This window comes from Nothobranchius furzeri, chromosome 5, assembly GCF_043380555.1.
Source record: "Nothobranchius furzeri strain GRZ-AD chromosome 5, NfurGRZ-RIMD1, whole genome shotgun sequence".
Lineage (NCBI taxonomy): Eukaryota > Metazoa > Chordata > Actinopteri > Cyprinodontiformes > Nothobranchiidae > Nothobranchius > Nothobranchius furzeri.
The window spans coordinates 3809536-3828061 of record NC_091745.1 but is presented as its reverse complement, the minus strand read 5'-3'; the positions used below and the strand labels follow the sequence as shown (position 1 = coordinate 3828061).

Here is an 18526-nt window from a genome sequence, read left to right as displayed (position 1 = left end):
TTTCACTCAAGTCAGAATGCCTGTCCCTGTATATTCATTATTTCAACTGTTTTTGTGTTTAGAGTACTTTGATCATCAACTTCTCATCCAGAACAACTTCATTAGACCTGCAGAGGAACCTGGAGGCTAACGTGGAAAAAAGAACCAAAGACACCTACGGCCCCCCGCTGGGGAAGAGACTTCTGGTCTTTATTGATGATCTGAACATGCCAAAGGTAATCCAAGATTTTTACCCACAGTCATTTATTCTCTGCTTGATTATGCTGAGGGTTGTAACATTTTAATAAAGTACATTATTTTGTTTAGGTGGATAACTATGGAACACAACAGCCTATTGCACTTCTGAAGTTGCTGCTGGACCGAGGAGGCATATATGACAGAGGAAAAGAACTAAACTGCAAAATCCTCAAGGACCTTGGCTTTATTTCAGCCATGGGAAAGGCGGGAGGTGGGAGGAATGAAGTGGATCCACGCTTCATTTCACTCTTCGGTGTCTTTGGCATTCCGTTTCCAACGACGGAATCTCTCCACCACATCTGTGCTTCCATTCTCAAAGGCCACACCAGGGTAGGTGTCTTCTTCCTCACACCAAAATTCATCTTTGTACTCGGGTGTGGTAAACTTATGACTTATTTCAGCTCTTTGAAGATTGCGTACGGAAAGTATGCGATGAAGTCACGTGCTGCACGCTGGAACTCTACAACCTCATCAACAGAGATCTTTCACCCACTCCCTCTAAGTTCCACTACACCTTCAACCTGAGGGATCTGTCAAGAGTCTACAATGGACTGACCCTCACTACACCAGACAAGTCTGATCCGTCACATTAACTCTGCTGATAACAGCCCTATGTATAACTTTTGTTTTTCTCTCTGACAGATTTCTGACTGTCGCCCAGTTTGTCCGCGTGTGGAGAAATGAGTGCTTGAGAATCTTCCATGACAGACTCATTGATGAAACTGACAAAGCTTTGGTACTGCCGTACTAGCTGATAGCCATCTTGTTTGGAATCGTTCCTTCAGATAAAACCACAAACGTGGACTCCAAACATTCAGTAGATATTTATCTTTCTTGGCCCGGGAGTCTTTAATTGTTTTTCTGCAACAGGTCCAAGGTCACATTAAAAACCTGATCGAAGCACATTTTAAGTCAGACATGGAGGCGGTGATGAAGGACCCCATTCTCTTTGGGGACTACAGAGCTGCCCTCAGTGATTCTGAGGCAAGGGTCTATGAAGATGTTCAAGATTATGATGCTTCCAAAGTCATTTTTCAGGCAAGTTTTTTTCATGCTGACTTACAAAGATGACAGCCTCAGTTTGAATTCCTTCATAGAATTATAGTAATAATTCACAGCTATTATTTTGACTAGTTTTTCTTTACACTCCACAGGAGATTCTTGAGGAATATAATGAGAGGAAGTCGAGGATGAACTTGGTGCTGTTTGATGATGCCCTGGAGCATCTGACACGGCTTCATCGCATCATCCGCATTGATCGTGGCCACGTGCTGCTTGTTGGGGTGGGGGGCTCGGGCAAGCAGTCCCTCACCAAACTTGCTGCGTTCACCGCTGGCTGTGAGGTTGTTAAATACATGAACTATCTGGTGAAAGACATTATTATGTGCCTAGAACGTTAAGTAACTTTCAAACCCATCTTTGCAAATACACTTTTGGACTCGACACACGGGAGGCGACATCGCCTCTCCTCCGTTCATTTTCAATGAGACATGCGCAACAAAGCGATAATCACGGGCAAGGACGTAATTTTCACTTTAGAAGTGGGGGGGACACGGGGGGGGGGGGGGGATCTTGACAGTATGCTCTGATGGGAAACAGGCTTCAACACAAATGGTTGTTTTCCGCTTGGTCCTAGAGCTCAACCAGTGTCAACGTAATATAGCGTAATCAAGGACGTAATTTTCACTTTAGAAGTGGGGGGGACCGGGGGGGGGGGGGGGTGTATCTTTACAGTATGCTCTAATGGGAAACAGGCTTCAACACAAACGGTTGTTTTCCGCTTGGTCCTAGAGCTCAACCAGTGTCAATTTAATATAGCGTAATATTGTTTTTGGATGGTAAAAATTGCAGGGGTCAAAACTTGACTTTGGAAAAAGTGGGGGGGGACATGTCCCCCCTGTCCCCCCCAAAAATTACGTCCATGATCACGGGTCTCCCTCCTACTAAGCGAAAGGTGAAAAATGTGCGTGTGAAATTTTGCGCTCGTGCACATGTCGTGCACAGGTGACCCAGTGACGCGATCCCAGAAAGTAGAAATATTTTCAACTTTTCGCTCGGACGAGGACCAATCAACGGAGGTTTCATTCACTGACCAATGAGCGGACGGGATGCTCCGTACATCTCTGCGCAAACATGACTCCTTTTCTCCTTCTGTGACTATGTTCATCTTAATGTGAGGTCCAAACCATGTGATAAATTGAAGCATGTCCTGATAGACAGAGATAGCCCCCTCCTGGTTTGTAATATGGGATGAAACCATTCTCTGGGTTTTTTTTAATAGTAAAATCAGAAGTAAGATGTCACATAACTCCAGCAGCACCTTGTGAAACGTCATATCTACCACTTTTTTAACTCTGAACCGCCGGCTTAAATAACCTTAATTCCCTCCAAGCTGACACAGCCAATCAAAACAACGGAAGATTCGATTTCGCCATAGAACAGAACGCGTCGACGGCTTTGCCGCTGCCGCGGGTCGCCTCCCGTGTGTCAGGTAATAAAAGCGACAGCGACGAATTTCACTGATCGCAGTCGTTTGTCGCCTCCCGTGTGTCGAGCCCATTACTGCCTGTGATATTTGAATCTGCTTCTTCAGGTGTTTGAAATCACACTCAGCAGAGGATACAATGCGTCCAACTTCAGAGAAGATCTGAGAAAACTTTACTTGAAGCTCGGTGTTGAAAATAAGAAGATGGTGTTCCTTTTTACTGATGCTCATGTAGCTGAAGAAAGTTTTCTGGAACTAATCAACAACATGCTCACCTCAGGTTAGCTACCACTCTGGTTTGAACTCGTCTAATATTCTGAAAAGCTGCAGATGTTGAACACGGCTCATTCATTCTTTTCTAAGGCATAGTACCTGCGCTGTTCCCAGATGATGAGAAGGAATCAGTTCTCAACCAGCTTCGTGATGAGGCTCTTAAAATGGGAGCAGGTCCTTCTAAGCAGAGTGTGTGGGAATACTTTGTCAATAAGAGTGCCAACAATCTACACATTGTTTTGGGCATGTCTCCAGTGGGGGACACTCTAAGAACACGCTGCAGGAACTTCCCAGGTGAAATGTACTTTTTATCATTTTTTTCTTAGTTTAACTCTTTAAAATGTGATCTCCAGCTTTTGCTGGAGCGGTTTGCAACCAAGTATCTCTGCGTTTTGTTCACGAGTGAGGGAAAGCTTAGGTGTGAGATCGATAGGTGGATTGGTGCTGTGTCTGCAGTGATGCTGGCGTTGTACCGGTTGTTCCTACCCTCACCTATGGCCATGAGCTTTGGGTAGTGACCAAAAGAATGAGAGATCGGATACAAGCAGCTTAAATGAGTTTTCTCTGCAGGGTGGCTGGGCTCTCCCTAAGCGATAGGGTGAGAAGCTCGGTCATCTGGCAGGGGCTTGGAGTGGATCTGCTGATCCTCCACATCGAGAGGAGCCAGTTGAGGTGGCTCGGGCATCTAGTTAGGATGCCTCCTGGTGAGGTTTTCTGGACACGTCCAACCGGGAGAAGACCTAAGGGATGCAGGACAGGCTGGAGGGACTATGTCTCTCAGCTGGCCTTGGAACACCTTAGGATTCCCCCGGAAGAGCTTGCCCAAGTGGCTGGGGAGAGGGAAGTCTGGGCTTCTTCGCTCAGGCTGCCGCAACCGCGACCCGACCCTGGATAAGCAGATGATGGATAGATAGACAATTTCTAAATGTATGTTACCAACTGTATGCATCGTATATTACAGGGCTGATAAACAACACTGTAATTGACTGGTTCCTTCCATGGCCACCAGAGGCACTCCATGCAGTCGCACAGTCTTTCCTTGGTGTGTTCAGAAAACATTTTCTTACATTTTTGCCAATGAATTTATCATAGAAACAAATTGTGCTGATCCATTTTAGGACTTGCTTTGATTTACTTTGTGATGAAGAGAGTTTTGTATGGTACTTGTCCCTGAACCTTAAAGAGTATACTGATGTTTTACTTTTCACCCTGCAGGTGATCATCCAATGATTCCTGAGGCCCACTCTGCAGCCATTACAGATCAAGTATGCATGGTTCATATATCTGCAGGAGAGTACAGCAAGCTGTTCCAGCAGAAGCTTAGAAGATGTAACTATGTTACTCCAAAGAGCTTCTTGGACTTCATCAAAACATATTCCAGTCTTTTGGAGGAAAAGGATGCTTTTTTCCTTGGTAAGGACATGGAAACATGAGCCTGTTTAGTGACAGCTGGACTAGTGTTACAGAATGCTCTTTTCATTTCTAGCTCAGTGCAAGCGTTTAGAGGGAGGTTTGGATAAGCTAAAGGAAGCTAGTGAGCAGCTGGTTGAACTGAACGTAAAGCTTGCCGATCAGAAGGTGGCTCTAGCTGAAAAGACCTCAGCTTGTGAAACCCTGGTGAAAGACATTGTTGCTAACACAAGTGCAGGTCAGTTATTACTTGCATCTTACAACTGAAGTCACAATAAAGTTACATTTCCATTACGTACAATTTTTAGAAACAAATCAACTCTTTTTTTTAGCTGAGGACAAAAAGACTCTAGCAGAGGAAAAAGCCAAAGAGATTGAAGTTCAGAATAACGTCATATCTGTTGAGAATGCAAGCGCTAAAAGTGCTCTGGATGAAGCTCTGCCAGCATTAGAGGCAGCTCGCAAAGCCCTGCAAGACCTGGATAAATCTGATGTCACTGAGATCCGGTAACCCTGTACTTTATGTCTGGTTAACAAACAGATAATGGCCAAATTCTAGCGAGCTATAATGTGCTAAGCTCCCTGCTAAAGTTCTGTGAAGACAACTCAAATCAAATCTTTAAGAATTCTGTATTTCTCTCCTTTATTTGCTGATCAATACCACAGATCTTTTGCTAAGCCACCCAAACAGGTACAAGTGGTTTGTGAGTGTATTCTTGTCCTGCGTGGCCACAAAGAAATCAGCTGGCTGGCAGCCAAGGCAATGATGTTAGACGCAAACTTTCTGCGCTCTTTACTGGAGTTGGATTGTGATTCCATAACTAATGCTCAAGTCAGGACTGTCAAACGTAAGTTAGATTGTGATCAATAAGATGTGGTGTTGTTTTTGATTTTTTTATTGATAACTTTTGTGATTTCACTTGGCCAGACTCCCTTAAGAACCTGCATACAAGCTTGGAAGAAATGCAAGGTATCAGTAAAGCTGGAGCAGGAATGTTTAAGTTTGTGGAGTCAATAATAGGTTACTGTGATGTCGCCAGAGAAATCAAACCCAAGAGGCAAAAGGTAATCTTTTAGTTTCACTGTGCTGTATGAAGGTGACACAAACAACTAAAACCTCAAACCTTTTTTTCAGGTAGCAAAGCTTGAAAAAGAGTTTGTTAAGTCTAAGAAGGAACTAGAGGACATTCAAAAGGAGCTTGAAAAAATTCAAACTGAGCTGCGTGATCTTCAAACCAACTATAAGGATGCGATCACGGAAAAGCTGGTTCTTCAGGAGGAGGCTCAGGTCATGGAGAGGAGGCTGGTAGCTGCTGATAAACTCATCTCTGGTCTGAGCTCTGAAAACGAACGGTGAGATGGCACAAGAAACACAACGTGTGATACAATTATTCCTGACAGGTGTGCTTGTTTTGTTTCATCACTGTGTGTTTCCAACCATATTTTTCAATCACACATTAAATCCAGGTGGACACAAGATCTAGTTGAGTTGAGGCAGCGGCGCGTGCATCTCCTTGGAGATTGTCTGATCTCAGCTGCTTTCCTGAGCTACGAAGGGGCCTTCAGCTGGGAGTTCAGGAGTGAAATGGTTTATGGAACCTGGCTACAGGATGTCCTGGAGAGAGGCATTCCCTTGAGTCCACATTTTAAAGTAGAAAACCTTCTCACTGATGAGGTAGAAATCAGCAGGTCAGTGTTTTGTAACCTCAGGATTTGTAACAGGACAATATTTGATTTATTAAATACAAGAAATGTGATGTGTTTTTTTTTAACTTGTTGGTTTGTTTAGCTTCTGATTATGCCTTTTACACCTTTGAACAGGTGGAGCTCTGAGGGTTTGCCACCTGATGAGCATTCAGTGCAAAATGGAATCCTCACAACCAGAGGGAGTCGCTTCGCCATGTGCATTGATCCTCAGCAACAGGCATTCAGCTGGATTAAAAAAAAAGAAGAAAACAATAACCTCAAGGTACGAAAAGTTTCTCATTCTGCAGGTGTCAGAGACACATCTCACTGCCTACAGTCTCACGGTGTGTGGTCCTGAGCACAAAATCATCATTTTTCCTCAGATTACATCTTTCAACGATCCAGACTTTCTGAGACAGCTTGAGATGGCCATCAAGTATGGCAATCCAATCCTTTTCCAAGATGTGGATGAGTACATAGACCCAGTGATTGACGGTGTTCTGGAGAAAAATGTTAAAGGAGCAGAGGGTAGACAGTTTATCCTGCTGGCTGATAAGGAAGTGGATTACGATCCTAACTTTAAACTCTACCTTAACACTAAACTGGCGAATCCCAACTACTCTCCGTCAGTTTTTGGGAAAGCCATGGTCATCAACTACACAGGTAAGAGCTGAAACTTTAACTATAGTTGGGATCTGAATAAAAAATGAAAAGATTTGTTTGATTTGTGTAATTACAGTAACCCTTAAGGGTCTGGAGGACCAGCTCCTGAGTGTTATTATGGGCTTTGAGAAGAAGAAGCTGGAAGAACAACGTCAGCGTTTAATCCAGGATATCAGTAAAAAGAAGGCACTGCTAAAAAACCTCGTGGACTCCTTTCTTAGGGAGCTGGCTACATCTACTGGAAACATGCTGGATAACAAAGAGCTGGTCGAAACACTCGAGGAAACAAAGTCTAAAGCCAGCGAAGTCAGTTCATGTAAAACCTGGATTAGTAAACTAACTTGAAGACAATGTGGTCAGTAAACTTTTGCTGTGTTTGGTTTGTGACCACCAGGTTTTTGAGAAATTGAAGTTGGCTCAGAAGACATCGATGGATATTGACAAACTGAGAGACGGCTACCGACCTGCAGCGAAACGTGGCGCCATCCTCTTTTTTGCACTGACAGACATGGCTCTGGTTAACAGCATGTATCAGTACTCTCTGGAGACCTACCTGCAGGTGTTTGACTTGTCCCTGAGAAGATCTCTACCCCACTCATCCCTTGATCAAAGACTTGAAAGCATCATCAACACTCTCACAGACGATGTTTACAACTATGTCTGCACAGGTAAAAGAACTGATTTAGATAAAAAATGGAAAGTTGTGTATGTTAATCTGAGGATTTAATCCCCCTGTTGGACGTATTTAGGGCTGTTTGAGAAACACAAGTTGCTCTTCTCCTTTAATATGACGGTCAAGATTGAGCAGGCAGAGGGGAGGGCACCTCAGGAGGAGTTGGAGTTCCTAATCAAGGGTAACAAATCCAGAGAAATGTCTAAGAAGATTTTAATGAATGTAAGCAGATATACATGTACACATTGCTCAAAATGACTTTTCTTGTTTTAAAGGTAATTTATCTCTGGAAAGAAGCGCACATAAAAAGCCTTGTGACTGGCTTCCTAGCCAGAGCTGGGAGGATGTGGTTAAACTCGCAGAGCTCTTCCCTGAAAATTTTGCCTCTCTGCCCAGTGACATTGAGAAAAACTCCACTGACTGGAAAGCAGTAAGTTCAAGAGAGAAATAAATCTAAGGAACGACCTAAATCAGCCGAGTTCAAGTCATTGTTTTTGGTCTTCTCAGTGGTATGACTTAGACGCACCAGAACAAGCTCCATTCCCCATGAAATACAAAGAAAACCTGTCAGCATTTCAGAAGCTGTTGCTGCTGCGCTGCTTTCGTGTTGACAGAGTCATCAGAGCCATGACCGATTATGTCATTGCAACCATGGGAGAAAGGTGAGACACGGTTTCTGATGTCCATTTGAAGTATAACACACTAAACTGTTAAAAGAGCCTTAGCTGGTCTGAGGTAAAAAAAAAATCCAACACGGTTAAGTTGACTAAAGATGATTTGTGTTTTTCTCAGATACGTCCAGCCACCTGTGATCAGCTTGACTGCAATACAGGAACAGAGCACACCTTCCTCGCCTGTTGTTTTTATCCTGAGCCCTGGCTCTGACCCAGCCGGTGACCTCAGGAAATTCACAGAGGAGTTGGGATTCAGAGGGAACAAGTTCAGGTCCCTTGCAATGGGCCAGGGCCAAGAGAAGGTATGAACGAACTTTTTCCAAAACTTGAACGTAAAATCCTACTAATTAATACAACGTGAATAGGTTTTGACGCACATTGCACCTAACCCCTTTGGCCCCTACCACGAGTGGTGAACCCATGGGTAGCTTTGGGTAGTGTCTGAAAGAATGAAATCGCAGATGCAAGCGGTCAAAATGGGCTTTCTCTGCAAGCTGGGCTCTCCACGCTCTAGAGATAGCGTGAGAAGCTCGGTCATCCAGGAGGGGTCAGAGTAGATCTGCTGCTCCTCCACATCGAGAGGAGCCAGTTGAGGTGGCTCGGACATCTAGTTAGGATACCTCCTGGACACCTCCCTGGTGAGGGAGGCGATCTAAAGGGAGACCCAGGACACGCTGGAGGGACTATGTCTGTCGGCTGACCAGGGAATTCCTTGGGATCTCCCCGGAAATGCTGGCCAAGTTGGCTGGGGAGTCTGGGCCTCTCTCCTCAGGCTGTTGCCCCCGGGACCCGACCTCAGATAAGCAGAACAGAGTGGGTGGATAGATTTTGATGTGAACTGTGTCTTGTACCTATCATCAAGGTGGCTCTAGATTGGTTGGAAACAGCAGTTTTTCGTGGTCAGTGGTTGATGCTACAGAACTGTCATCTACAAGTGAAGTGGCTGAAGGAACTGGAAAAAGCATTAGAGAAAATCACCAAGCCTAACCCCAACTTCCGCTTGTGGATCACTACCAATCCCATTAAGGATTTCCCTGTTGGCATTCTGCAAAAGTCTCTGAAGGTAAAACCCATTTTCACCTTGTGCGATGTTTTATTTTCATTTCTTGTTAATGCAGTAACCAATGGTATGAGAGTTATGTAAGCTCAGGATAACATAAAGAACCATGGTCTTTTTCATTGTATGTAGGTAGTGACAGAGCCTCCCAATGGGCTCAAGCTGAACATGAAAGCCACATACTCTAAAATCAAAAATGAGGCGTTGGACTCATGCCAGCACCCTGCCTTCAAAAGCCTGGTCTATGTGCTGGCCTTCTTTCATGCTGCGGTGCAAGAAAGACGCAAGTACGGCAAGATCGGCTGGAACGTGCCCTGTGATTTCACCGAGTCAGACTTCTTTGTAAGTTTTAGCTTTCAGTGGTATCAGACACACATCATTCTAGGGTGGTTTAAGACATGTTATTGTGTTTGGCAGGTGTGTATGGAGATCCTAAACACTTACCTGACTAAAGCTCACAACCAAGGAGAAACCAAAGTGCCCTGGGAAAGTCTGAAGTACCTTATAGGGGAGGTTAGTCTTCACTGTCTGCTGTTTTGTTGTAAAATACTTCAAGTTTAATGCATAAAATGTTTTCTTAGGTGATGTACGGTGGGAGAGCAATAGATAGCTTTGACCAAAGGATCCTTAATATCTACATGGATGAATACTTTGGAGACTTCCTGTTCCCTACCATTCGGCAGCCCCAGTTCCATTTCTTCAGTAACGGAGATGTGGATTACAAAATTCCCTCACCTGGGCCAAAGAGAGTCTATGTTGGTCAGTTATTATTTTTAGTACAGAGGTCATTTATTGTGATTCTTTATTGACACAGTTACACTGTTATGTGTTATAGAGGAGATTGAGAACATGCCACTAGCAAACACACCAGAGGTGATGGGACTTCATTCCAATGCAGAGATAGGGTACTACACTCTAGCCGTTAAAGAGATGTGGGCTCATCTAATAGATCTTCAACCTCAGAGCGGTGAGATTTGGCTTATTTAACTTAATTGATTATCTTGTTTTATGGCATTCTAGTAATAGCTGCTATGAGGAGAGTGCGATGAATGCTTTCATGCATTTGCTCTTCCTTGGTTTCTACATGCTCCTTCATGCTTCAGGTGAATCTGGTGGAAACATCACCAGAGATGAGCACATCAGCCAGGTGGCTAAGGACATTCACAGCAAACTTCCCCACCTTTTTGATTTGGAGGTTATTCGTAAAACGTTTGGCACAGACATCTCTCCAACATCTGTGGTTCTTCTTCAAGAACTGGAGCGCTTCAACAAACTAGTGGCCCAAATGCAGCAGTCTTTGGTTCAGCTGCAGAGGGTGAGTTTGGGAACAAAGGGAGCAAAAATATTTAGAATACAAACGTTCAGGTTTGCTCTTTACTGCTGCCTTGATTTGTTTCTGCTCTCTTGTATGTCACAGGCATTGGCCGGGGAGGTAGGTATGAGCAGCGAGCTGGATGAAGTGGCTCGTGCTCTTTTTAATGGTCACATTCCTGCCATTTGGAAGAAGTTGGCACCTGAGACTCAGAAGTCCCTCGGCAACTGGATGAGCCATTTCAAAAGACGTTATGAACAGTACACCCACTGGGTAAGGATGATTATAAACCAACAAAGGACATTTTTGTTCAATATCTGATATATTTATGGTTAAAAATCTCGTTCAGTTGTGTTTAAAATAGATTTGTTGTGGTCTCTAGTGTGAATGATGGCCTTGTGAGTCGCACTCTAATGCCTCTGTTTTAGAAGTTGGTTGGAGGAGTGGGGGGCAGAAAACTGCAGCGTTTGGAGACTTTTCATACTCGTAATATGCAAATGCCTCTGACTGGCTAACAGCAATGTGACCCTTCCACTGCCTTCTTTTGATTTTTCTTGGATGAAAAAAAAAAACCATTGTGGATGTGTTAAATCATCGACATTAATATATGGACAATGGGTTTCCATAGGCTCCAATAACAAGTTTTTATGCTAAAATGGGAGGTGGCCACCACCGCCATTTTGACCGTGTCACAGGTTCCGTCAAGTCCAGACAATTCCATAAAAAGGAAGAGAGGAGGAGCTGAGGGTGGGGCTGTAAGGCTGGGATCAATTCAATTCGAGTTTATTTCTTTAGCGCCAAATCACGACAAGAGTCATCTCAAAGCACTTCACATAATAAACATTCCAATTCAGGTTAGTTCATTAAGCCAATCAGAAATAATGTTTCCTATATAAGGAACCCAGCAAATTGCATCAAGTCACTGACTAGTGTCAGTGACTATACAGCAATCCTCATACTAAGCAAGCATAAAGCGACAGTGGAGAGGAAAACTCCCTTTTAACAGGAAGAAACCTCCAGAGAATCCTTGCTCAGTATAAGCAGCCATCCTCCACGACTCACTGGGGATGGAGAAGACAGAGCGCACACACACACACACACACACACACACACAAGCACACGCGCACGCACACACACACACACACACACACACACACACACACACACACAAAGACAAGTAATGTGTCTATAGTTATATTGTGATGTCTTAGTAAATATTCTATTTGGTGAGAGATAAACTTTATTGTATTTATCCTAGTGGATCTATAATTAAACGGATAAACTAGCAGTAGCACATCCAACGTCAAGGAAAGCAAAAAGTTATTATCAGGAGAGGGAGAATGTTTTAGTGGTTAGCAGCAGTGTGCTAGTCGATGGCCCCCTCCATGAGGCCACCACAGCTCAGCAGAACATCGTTGTAGCTTCTTCTGGGGAGAAAAACACTTAGAGAGAAAATAAAGTTAACAGCTGAAATTGCAGAAAATAGTACAGTTAAAGAGCAGATTGTAGAAGAAAGCAGTAGAGTGTGAAAAGTGGTCAGTGTGTCCTCCAGCAGTCTAAGCCTATAGCAGCATAACTACAGAGATAACTCTGGATAATCTATCCTATTTAGATGGAGGCATGTTGGAGTCAGGGCAAAGGAGAGCCGTCTTTACTGACTGTACACTCCACCTCCCTCTACTCCCCCACTTGTCCAGATTTAGGCTAACATCAGATTTTAACCATAGGCCCTATCAAATAAACATGTTTTAAGCCTTTTCTTAAAAGTAGACAAAGTGTCTGCCTCACGGACTAAGGCTGGGAGCTGGTTCCACAGGAGAGGAGCCTGATAGCTAAAAGATCTGCCTCCCATCCTATTTTTAGATATTCTGGGAACCACCAGTAAACCTGCAGTCTGAGAGCGAAGTGCTCGGTTAGGAACGTATGGAACAATCAGATCACTGATGTATGATGGAGCTTGATTATTAAGAGCCTTATATGTGAGAAGAAGAATCTTAAATTCTATTCTGAATTTAACAGGCAGCCAATGTAGGGAAGCTAAGACAGGAGAGATATGATCTTGCTGTGACACTTCTGAGTTGAGCTGAGCTGAGTTTGTGATGGCCAGGCCACACAAGTGTTCTTGTGTCATTGATGAGCCTCAGCTCTGAGTTGCTTCACTCAGCAAAAGCAACTGTAACAGGGAATGGTAAGGTTAAGTTCTAAGAAAGGACCACCAGAAATCTGGCCCTGTGGTAAGTAGGAGCTATGCTAAGGGAAAGGAGATTATGTGGTGGCGTCATATATGCGACGTGCCGACGTCCGATTTGTAGTCATACTAATTACAAATGTTTACAAGCTGATAAATCTCAAAGTATGTGACTGGCATGGTCAAAACACACTTCATTACTTTTCATTTAAATCGAAGTATTAAATATTTGCGATCCAGGGCGTAAGGCAAAGCAGATTAGAAAATAGCTCTTTTAGCCCCATTGACTTGCATTCGTTTTTTTTTTTTTTGTTCTTCTGGGGAACCATGAGCCAACTGGAAAAGGAGGAGACTTAGGGTGTTTCTCAATGTCAAGAAACCTTGACTTGATGTCTTGGTCCCGTCCCAGTTGCTTAGGAGATATATCATCAGAAACCGCCAAGGCGTGTTCCAGTGTTCATGTTCTATCGAGGCATCTGTTCTCCGTTTGTTAGCCATTTAGCTAGCTAAGCAAGAATACACAGGAGGTGTCTTGTAGCCTAGCCATGGTCTAAAATTACCCAGAATGTGAACAATCGTATTTCAAAAATAACAAGTGTTATGTTTCTCTGTGGACACGACCTTCAAATAAATTATATTTGCGTGCCAGGATTATGTGTATGTGTTTTGTCTACAAGGTGGACAAGGGAGAGCCAAAAGTGATATGGCTGGCAGGGCTTCACATCCCAGAGTCCTACCTGACTGCTCTGGTTCAAGCTGCATGCAGGAAAAATGGCTGGCCTCTGGATCGTTCCACTCTGTACACAAAAGTGACCTCCTTCCGCAGCGAGGTTGAGGTCACTGACAGACCAAAAGAAGGTAACAAAAGACATTTATCCTTGCCCGCATGGTTAGTAGGTAGTTGTAGAACTAACAGTGGTATTGGCCTTAGGCTGCTTCGCATCTGGCCTGTATCTGGAGGGAGCAGACTGGGACATGGAGAAGGGCTGCTTGATGACAAGTAAAACAAAAGTTCTGGTTGTTGAACTTCCCATTCTCAATATCATCCCCATAGAGACACAATGTCTTGGACTGGAGGTATGGACACCCACACTGCTCTACACATTTATTTTATTTTGGATATTCCTCTGTGACTGTCTTCATTCCTACCAGGATACATTGAGGACACCAGTTTACACCACATCAATCCGCAGGAATGAAATGGGTGTGGGGCTGGTGTTTGAGGCTGACCTGTGTACCGACATGGACATCTCACACTGGGTCCTTCAGGGAGTGTGTTTGTGCCTCAACACAGAAATGTAATGTTGTGTGTGTGTTCTTCTTAAACTTTTAAATGTGTGTTTGTGCCTCAACACAGAAATGTAATGTTGTGTGTGTGTTCTTCTTAAACTTTTAAATGTGTTTGTGCCTCAACACAGAAATGTAATGTTGTGTGTGTGTTCTTCTTAAACTTTTAAATGTGTTTGTGCCTCAACACAGAAATGTAATGTTGTGTGTGTTCTTATTAAACTTTTAAATGTGTGTTTGTGCCTCAACACAGAAATGTAATGTTGTGTGTGTGTTCTTATTGAACTTTTAAATAAGAAACTAATGTTGTCATTTTATTTACTCTGTCCCTATTGGATCACACAAGTGCATGTACGTTTATAGATGGATGAACAAAACTTGCATATTTGTGCCTAATGAAATCTTGGACTTTATCCCCTGTAAATTTAAGCTCATTTTAAATCGTTTGAAGGCCCAGTAATTACTTCAGAGTCATCAAAGTTAAAGTCATCATCACACACTGGTGAAATTACATCTCCGTTTTTGACCCATCTCCATGGGGGGGAACGATGAGTTGTAGCTGTGCATGGGAACTATTTGGTGGTTAACCTCCCAATCCAACCCCTTAAAGCAGAGTGTTTTTAAGTGAAATATACTTTGAATATGCGGCCAGGGATGCTCGCCAGTTTTAGAAACGAGGACGGTGGCTTGTGCCATTTTCATGCATTTCTTCTATATCCATGCCTGTTTTAAATAGCCGTAATAAGCACCCTCCCACAGCAATGGATCTGGTGGTCATGTGACTGCTTGGCAACATCTGATTAGTGAAAGAGCAACTGATAGATCCACTTGTAAAGTGATCTGATGTTATTTATTGTGTGAAATACATTTTTTAAGTAACAAATTAAATACCAAATATAGCAGAGTAAAAGTAGCCTTTCATCTTCAAAATGTACACTCCAAGAATGGTGACTAGTCTGAGCTGCAGTTTGGTGCATGAGCACAAACCACGTCAGGACCCGTCCCCCCACAACTGGCTACCACCCGACACAGACACACAATGCACCCACCCTTTTGGCTCCTCCCACGAGTGGTGAGCTCATGGAAAGGGGGACCCACATCTCCTCTTTGGGCTGTGCTCGGCCGGGCTACCAGGTGCTCGCCAATGTGCCCCAGCTCCAGGCCCGGCTCCAGAGGGAGAAACAGGCCGTCAGCTGTCACACCCCTTCCTACCTGTGCCCAGTACCGGCACACTGACACTTCAGGAGCATCAAGTGAGATGTGCTCTGAGGTCAGTGAAGCCCAGGAAGGCAACAGGCCCTGACGGAATACATGGGAATGTTCTCAGAGCATGTGCTGACCAACTGACTGGGGTCTTCACTAAAATCTTCAACCTGTCCTTGTCACTCAACACTGTACCTCCCCGCCTCAAAACCTCCACCATCATCCCCATCGCTAGGAAAACAGTTGTGGACAGCCTAAACGAACGACTACAGGCCTGTTGCACTTATGCCTGTAGTGATAAAGTGCTTTGAGAAACTGGTCAGTCAGCACATCAGGGCCTGTCTGCCTCCCACTCTGGACCCCCACCAATTTGCCTACAGGGCAAACTGATCAACCGAGGACGCAATCTCCATAGCACTCCATACTGCGCTGAGCCATCTGGAGCACCAAGAAAACAATGTGAGAATGCTCTTCCTGGACTTCAGTTCAGCATTCAACCAGAGGCGGTTTTACCATTGGGCATAGGTAGGCGGCCGCCTGGGGCCCCCTTGTGTTGGGGGGCCCCCTAGCCCTGACCGCCGGCACTCCTCTGTTAATGCCACAATATTCTTATTACCAACCTGTGGCCGCAGACGGGATTGGACATGCTTCTCATTACCATAATTCCTGAACCTTTCAAGATATCATTAAAATTCCAAAAGTGCTGAAAAGATTAAAAATGGGGCTTTTCGTGCATATACAATACATTACGGTAGCCACCAGGATTCCCTGTCTTGAGCGCAACGAATCACAACACAGATTCAGAGACGTGCTGAGTTTGTCATCCAAAATGCTCCGTTTTATAACTTTTAAATGGCTGATCAGATCCAAAAACTTCGAACGGTTCCTAAAAGTACATAAAAGCAGCTTTCCAATGATCTATAGCATGAAGCAATCCGAGTTACGGAAAATATTGCTACAAGGGGAAATCCTTCTCTACAGCCTGATTGAAACGGAGCGCAGCGCCGCAGTGAAAGCGGATAACGGGACGGGGAAGCTAATTAGCATAAAAACCAGCATGAAATTATGGAAATGCCTCAAAGAAAATCAACACGATCTATTAGGTGTCCGGGTCTAGAACCGCGCCTGGGTGTCCCAGAAGGCTTATATCTGAAGACAGTGACCACGAAGAAGGACAGATCTCCAGTGAACCAGCATGAATGTTTGTTCAGTCTTTATTTTTAATTTTTTAATTTGAACAACCCTCAACTATTTGCTAATTGTAAGCTTCAGCTTCATTCCAGCATCATTTATCTTTTCACCATAAATAAGTATTTTTGCTAAAACTAAAGTTTTTGGTATAGCAGTGCACGGTGAAAATAAAAGGTCTTAAAACAGCTAAAAAAGATACCAAGGTTCACACTTTTTTAAGAATAGATGCATTACAGTTCAAAGTTTAAATTGTTTGCCCAGTAATTTAGAAGTTCCTGTTCAGTAATAAATGTAAAAAATTCAAATCCGTTTTTTGCCTTTTTCACTTTTAAGCTGATTTTTTAAAGGCATTAATAGAAATAAATTCTAAATACAAACCATACACTAAAAGCTGAGGTTGTTCTGAAAAAAGAAGAGTTACACACACTTTGTACTTTTTATTACAATTTTACAGCCATAAGATTAAAAAATATCAGGCGGCCCTGATATAATTATGGTCATAAGAGGGTTATTAAGACGGCGATGCACAAACAGGAAGTGATTGGTAGTCATTCCACTCCAATCCAGTTGGTGGCGGTAATGCACCAAATTGTTGTTTGCCAAGTGCCATAAGACCACAAATCAGAAGTAGAAGAGAGGTGGGAGCGTCCGTAACAAACTCAAAGCGATAGTCAAAACATGAAGCATGAAATGGAGTTATCCTAGTGGCTCCAATAAGAGAAAGACGCAGCTCGCTTAATGAAAGCTTTTATTTTCACTTCTGAACGTGACGTCGTTTTTTGATGTAAACATCAAAAGGAAGCAGAAAGGAAAGACAATGGAAAATGTTTCAAGGGAGGAAAACACAGACCAAAATGGAAAATAGAAAAAAAATAACTAAGGCAAAAGCACAGGAGCACTGACAGGAAGAAGAAAGCAGAGCAAATATTGAAAGCACTCAAAGGGAGAGAAAAACAGGAAAAAAGAGGAGGACTAATAAAAAGTAAAAATAACTCATGTCAGAAGACGGGAGAGTTTCGCAAATCCAGTTAAAGGTAAGATTGTCGAAAATTTAGTGTAAGGGGCCCCATGTCTGTGTTCGCCTTGGGCCCCCAAATTGCTAAATCCGCCCCTGCATTCAACTACATCATTCTGGAGATCCTGGGACTCTCCACCCCCATCTGCCTCTGGATTAAGGACTTCCTGACAAATAGGCCACAGTCTGTCAGACTCGGCCCATACCTGTCCATCACCATCACACTCAGCACCGGCTCTCCTCAAGGATGTGTTCTGAATCCCTTCCTCTTTACACTCTACACATCCGACTGCTGCCCGACCCATCTCTCAAACACCATCATAAAGTGTGTGGATGACACCATCATGGTTGGACTCATCTCAAGGAGGGCAGAGATGAGGTCAGCAGACTGACTGTGTGGTGTTCAGTAAACAACCTCCAACTGAACACCACAAAAACCAAAGAAATTATCTTGGATTTCAGAAAGGACAGCGCTAACCCAGCCCCACTTTACATTCACAGGGACTGTGTGGAGAGGGTACACTCCATGAGGTTTCTGGGCGTGCAGATCTCTGATGATCTCTCCTGGACTGCAAATACCACAGCGGTGCTATAAAAAAAAAAGGCCCGGCAGCGTTTCCACTTCCTGAGAGTGCTCAGGAGGAGCGACCTAGATGCTGCTGGTCACATTCTACAGAGCCATCATAGAGAGCATCCTAGCGTACGGCATCACAACATGGTAGGCAGGGTGCTCATCTGCAGACAGGAAAGTACTGCAGAGTCATCAGCACAGCCCAGAAGATCACAGGTTGCTCTGTGCCAAGCCTGGATGGCATTGCCAACTCTCGTTACCTCAGTAGAGCAAGCAATATCATCACCTATTGTCACCCCAGTAACCATCTGTTACCGTCAGGCCAACAGGAGGATGTCCCTTTGGCTGACTGGTTAGCGTGCGTGACTCTCACCTGGCAGTCTGGGGATCGAATCCCGCCCGGGCCCTCGTTTCTCCACCTTGCCACACAAGGAACATTTCTTAAGACGTGTTTCTGCTGTGATTTAGGCCTGTGATGCTGGAAGGCTGAAGATTATCCCGGAGTGGAGAATGCTAAATGGTTTCCTTGGTAAGTGTTGCTGGTTTTATTAATTATTTTTCTAATAATTTTATTAATGTTCAAATAGCATAGCAAACAATA

At 43.9% G+C, this 18526-nt stretch overlaps 1 protein-coding gene across 1 annotated transcript in view; it reads left to right on the top strand.

The window, feature by feature from the left end:
* The window catches only part of dnah10 (dynein axonemal heavy chain 10), a 45982-nt gene extending 31749 nt beyond the window's left edge, over window positions 1–14233 (top strand). Inside the window, exons 45-78 of the mRNA XM_070551345.1 lie at window positions 63–215; window positions 307–567; window positions 639–811; window positions 880–973; window positions 1108–1275; window positions 1392–1580; window positions 2831–3002; window positions 3086–3289; window positions 3957–4037; window positions 4211–4408; window positions 4482–4643; window positions 4738–4912; window positions 5072–5253; window positions 5334–5470; window positions 5541–5758; window positions 5873–6094; window positions 6227–6374; window positions 6475–6754; window positions 6831–7060; window positions 7149–7422; window positions 7504–7608; window positions 7703–7857; window positions 7935–8089; window positions 8220–8403; window positions 8964–9164; window positions 9291–9500; window positions 9576–9671; window positions 9740–9917; window positions 9994–10125; window positions 10262–10473; window positions 10576–10743; window positions 13336–13516; window positions 13590–13735; window positions 13811–14233. Coding sequence (XP_070407446.1) covers window positions 63–215; window positions 307–567; window positions 639–811; window positions 880–973; window positions 1108–1275; window positions 1392–1580; window positions 2831–3002; window positions 3086–3289; window positions 3957–4037; window positions 4211–4408; window positions 4482–4643; window positions 4738–4912; window positions 5072–5253; window positions 5334–5470; window positions 5541–5758; window positions 5873–6094; window positions 6227–6374; window positions 6475–6754; window positions 6831–7060; window positions 7149–7422; window positions 7504–7608; window positions 7703–7857; window positions 7935–8089; window positions 8220–8403; window positions 8964–9164; window positions 9291–9500; window positions 9576–9671; window positions 9740–9917; window positions 9994–10125; window positions 10262–10473; window positions 10576–10743; window positions 13336–13516; window positions 13590–13735; window positions 13811–13960 — 5994 coding nt within the window. The 3' untranslated portion in view covers window positions 13961–14233. The remainder of the gene's footprint in view (window positions 1–62; window positions 216–306; window positions 568–638; window positions 812–879; window positions 974–1107; window positions 1276–1391; window positions 1581–2830; window positions 3003–3085; window positions 3290–3956; window positions 4038–4210; window positions 4409–4481; window positions 4644–4737; window positions 4913–5071; window positions 5254–5333; window positions 5471–5540; window positions 5759–5872; window positions 6095–6226; window positions 6375–6474; window positions 6755–6830; window positions 7061–7148; window positions 7423–7503; window positions 7609–7702; window positions 7858–7934; window positions 8090–8219; window positions 8404–8963; window positions 9165–9290; window positions 9501–9575; window positions 9672–9739; window positions 9918–9993; window positions 10126–10261; window positions 10474–10575; window positions 10744–13335; window positions 13517–13589; window positions 13736–13810) is intronic.
* Window positions 14234–18526: the final 4293 nt, after the last annotated feature.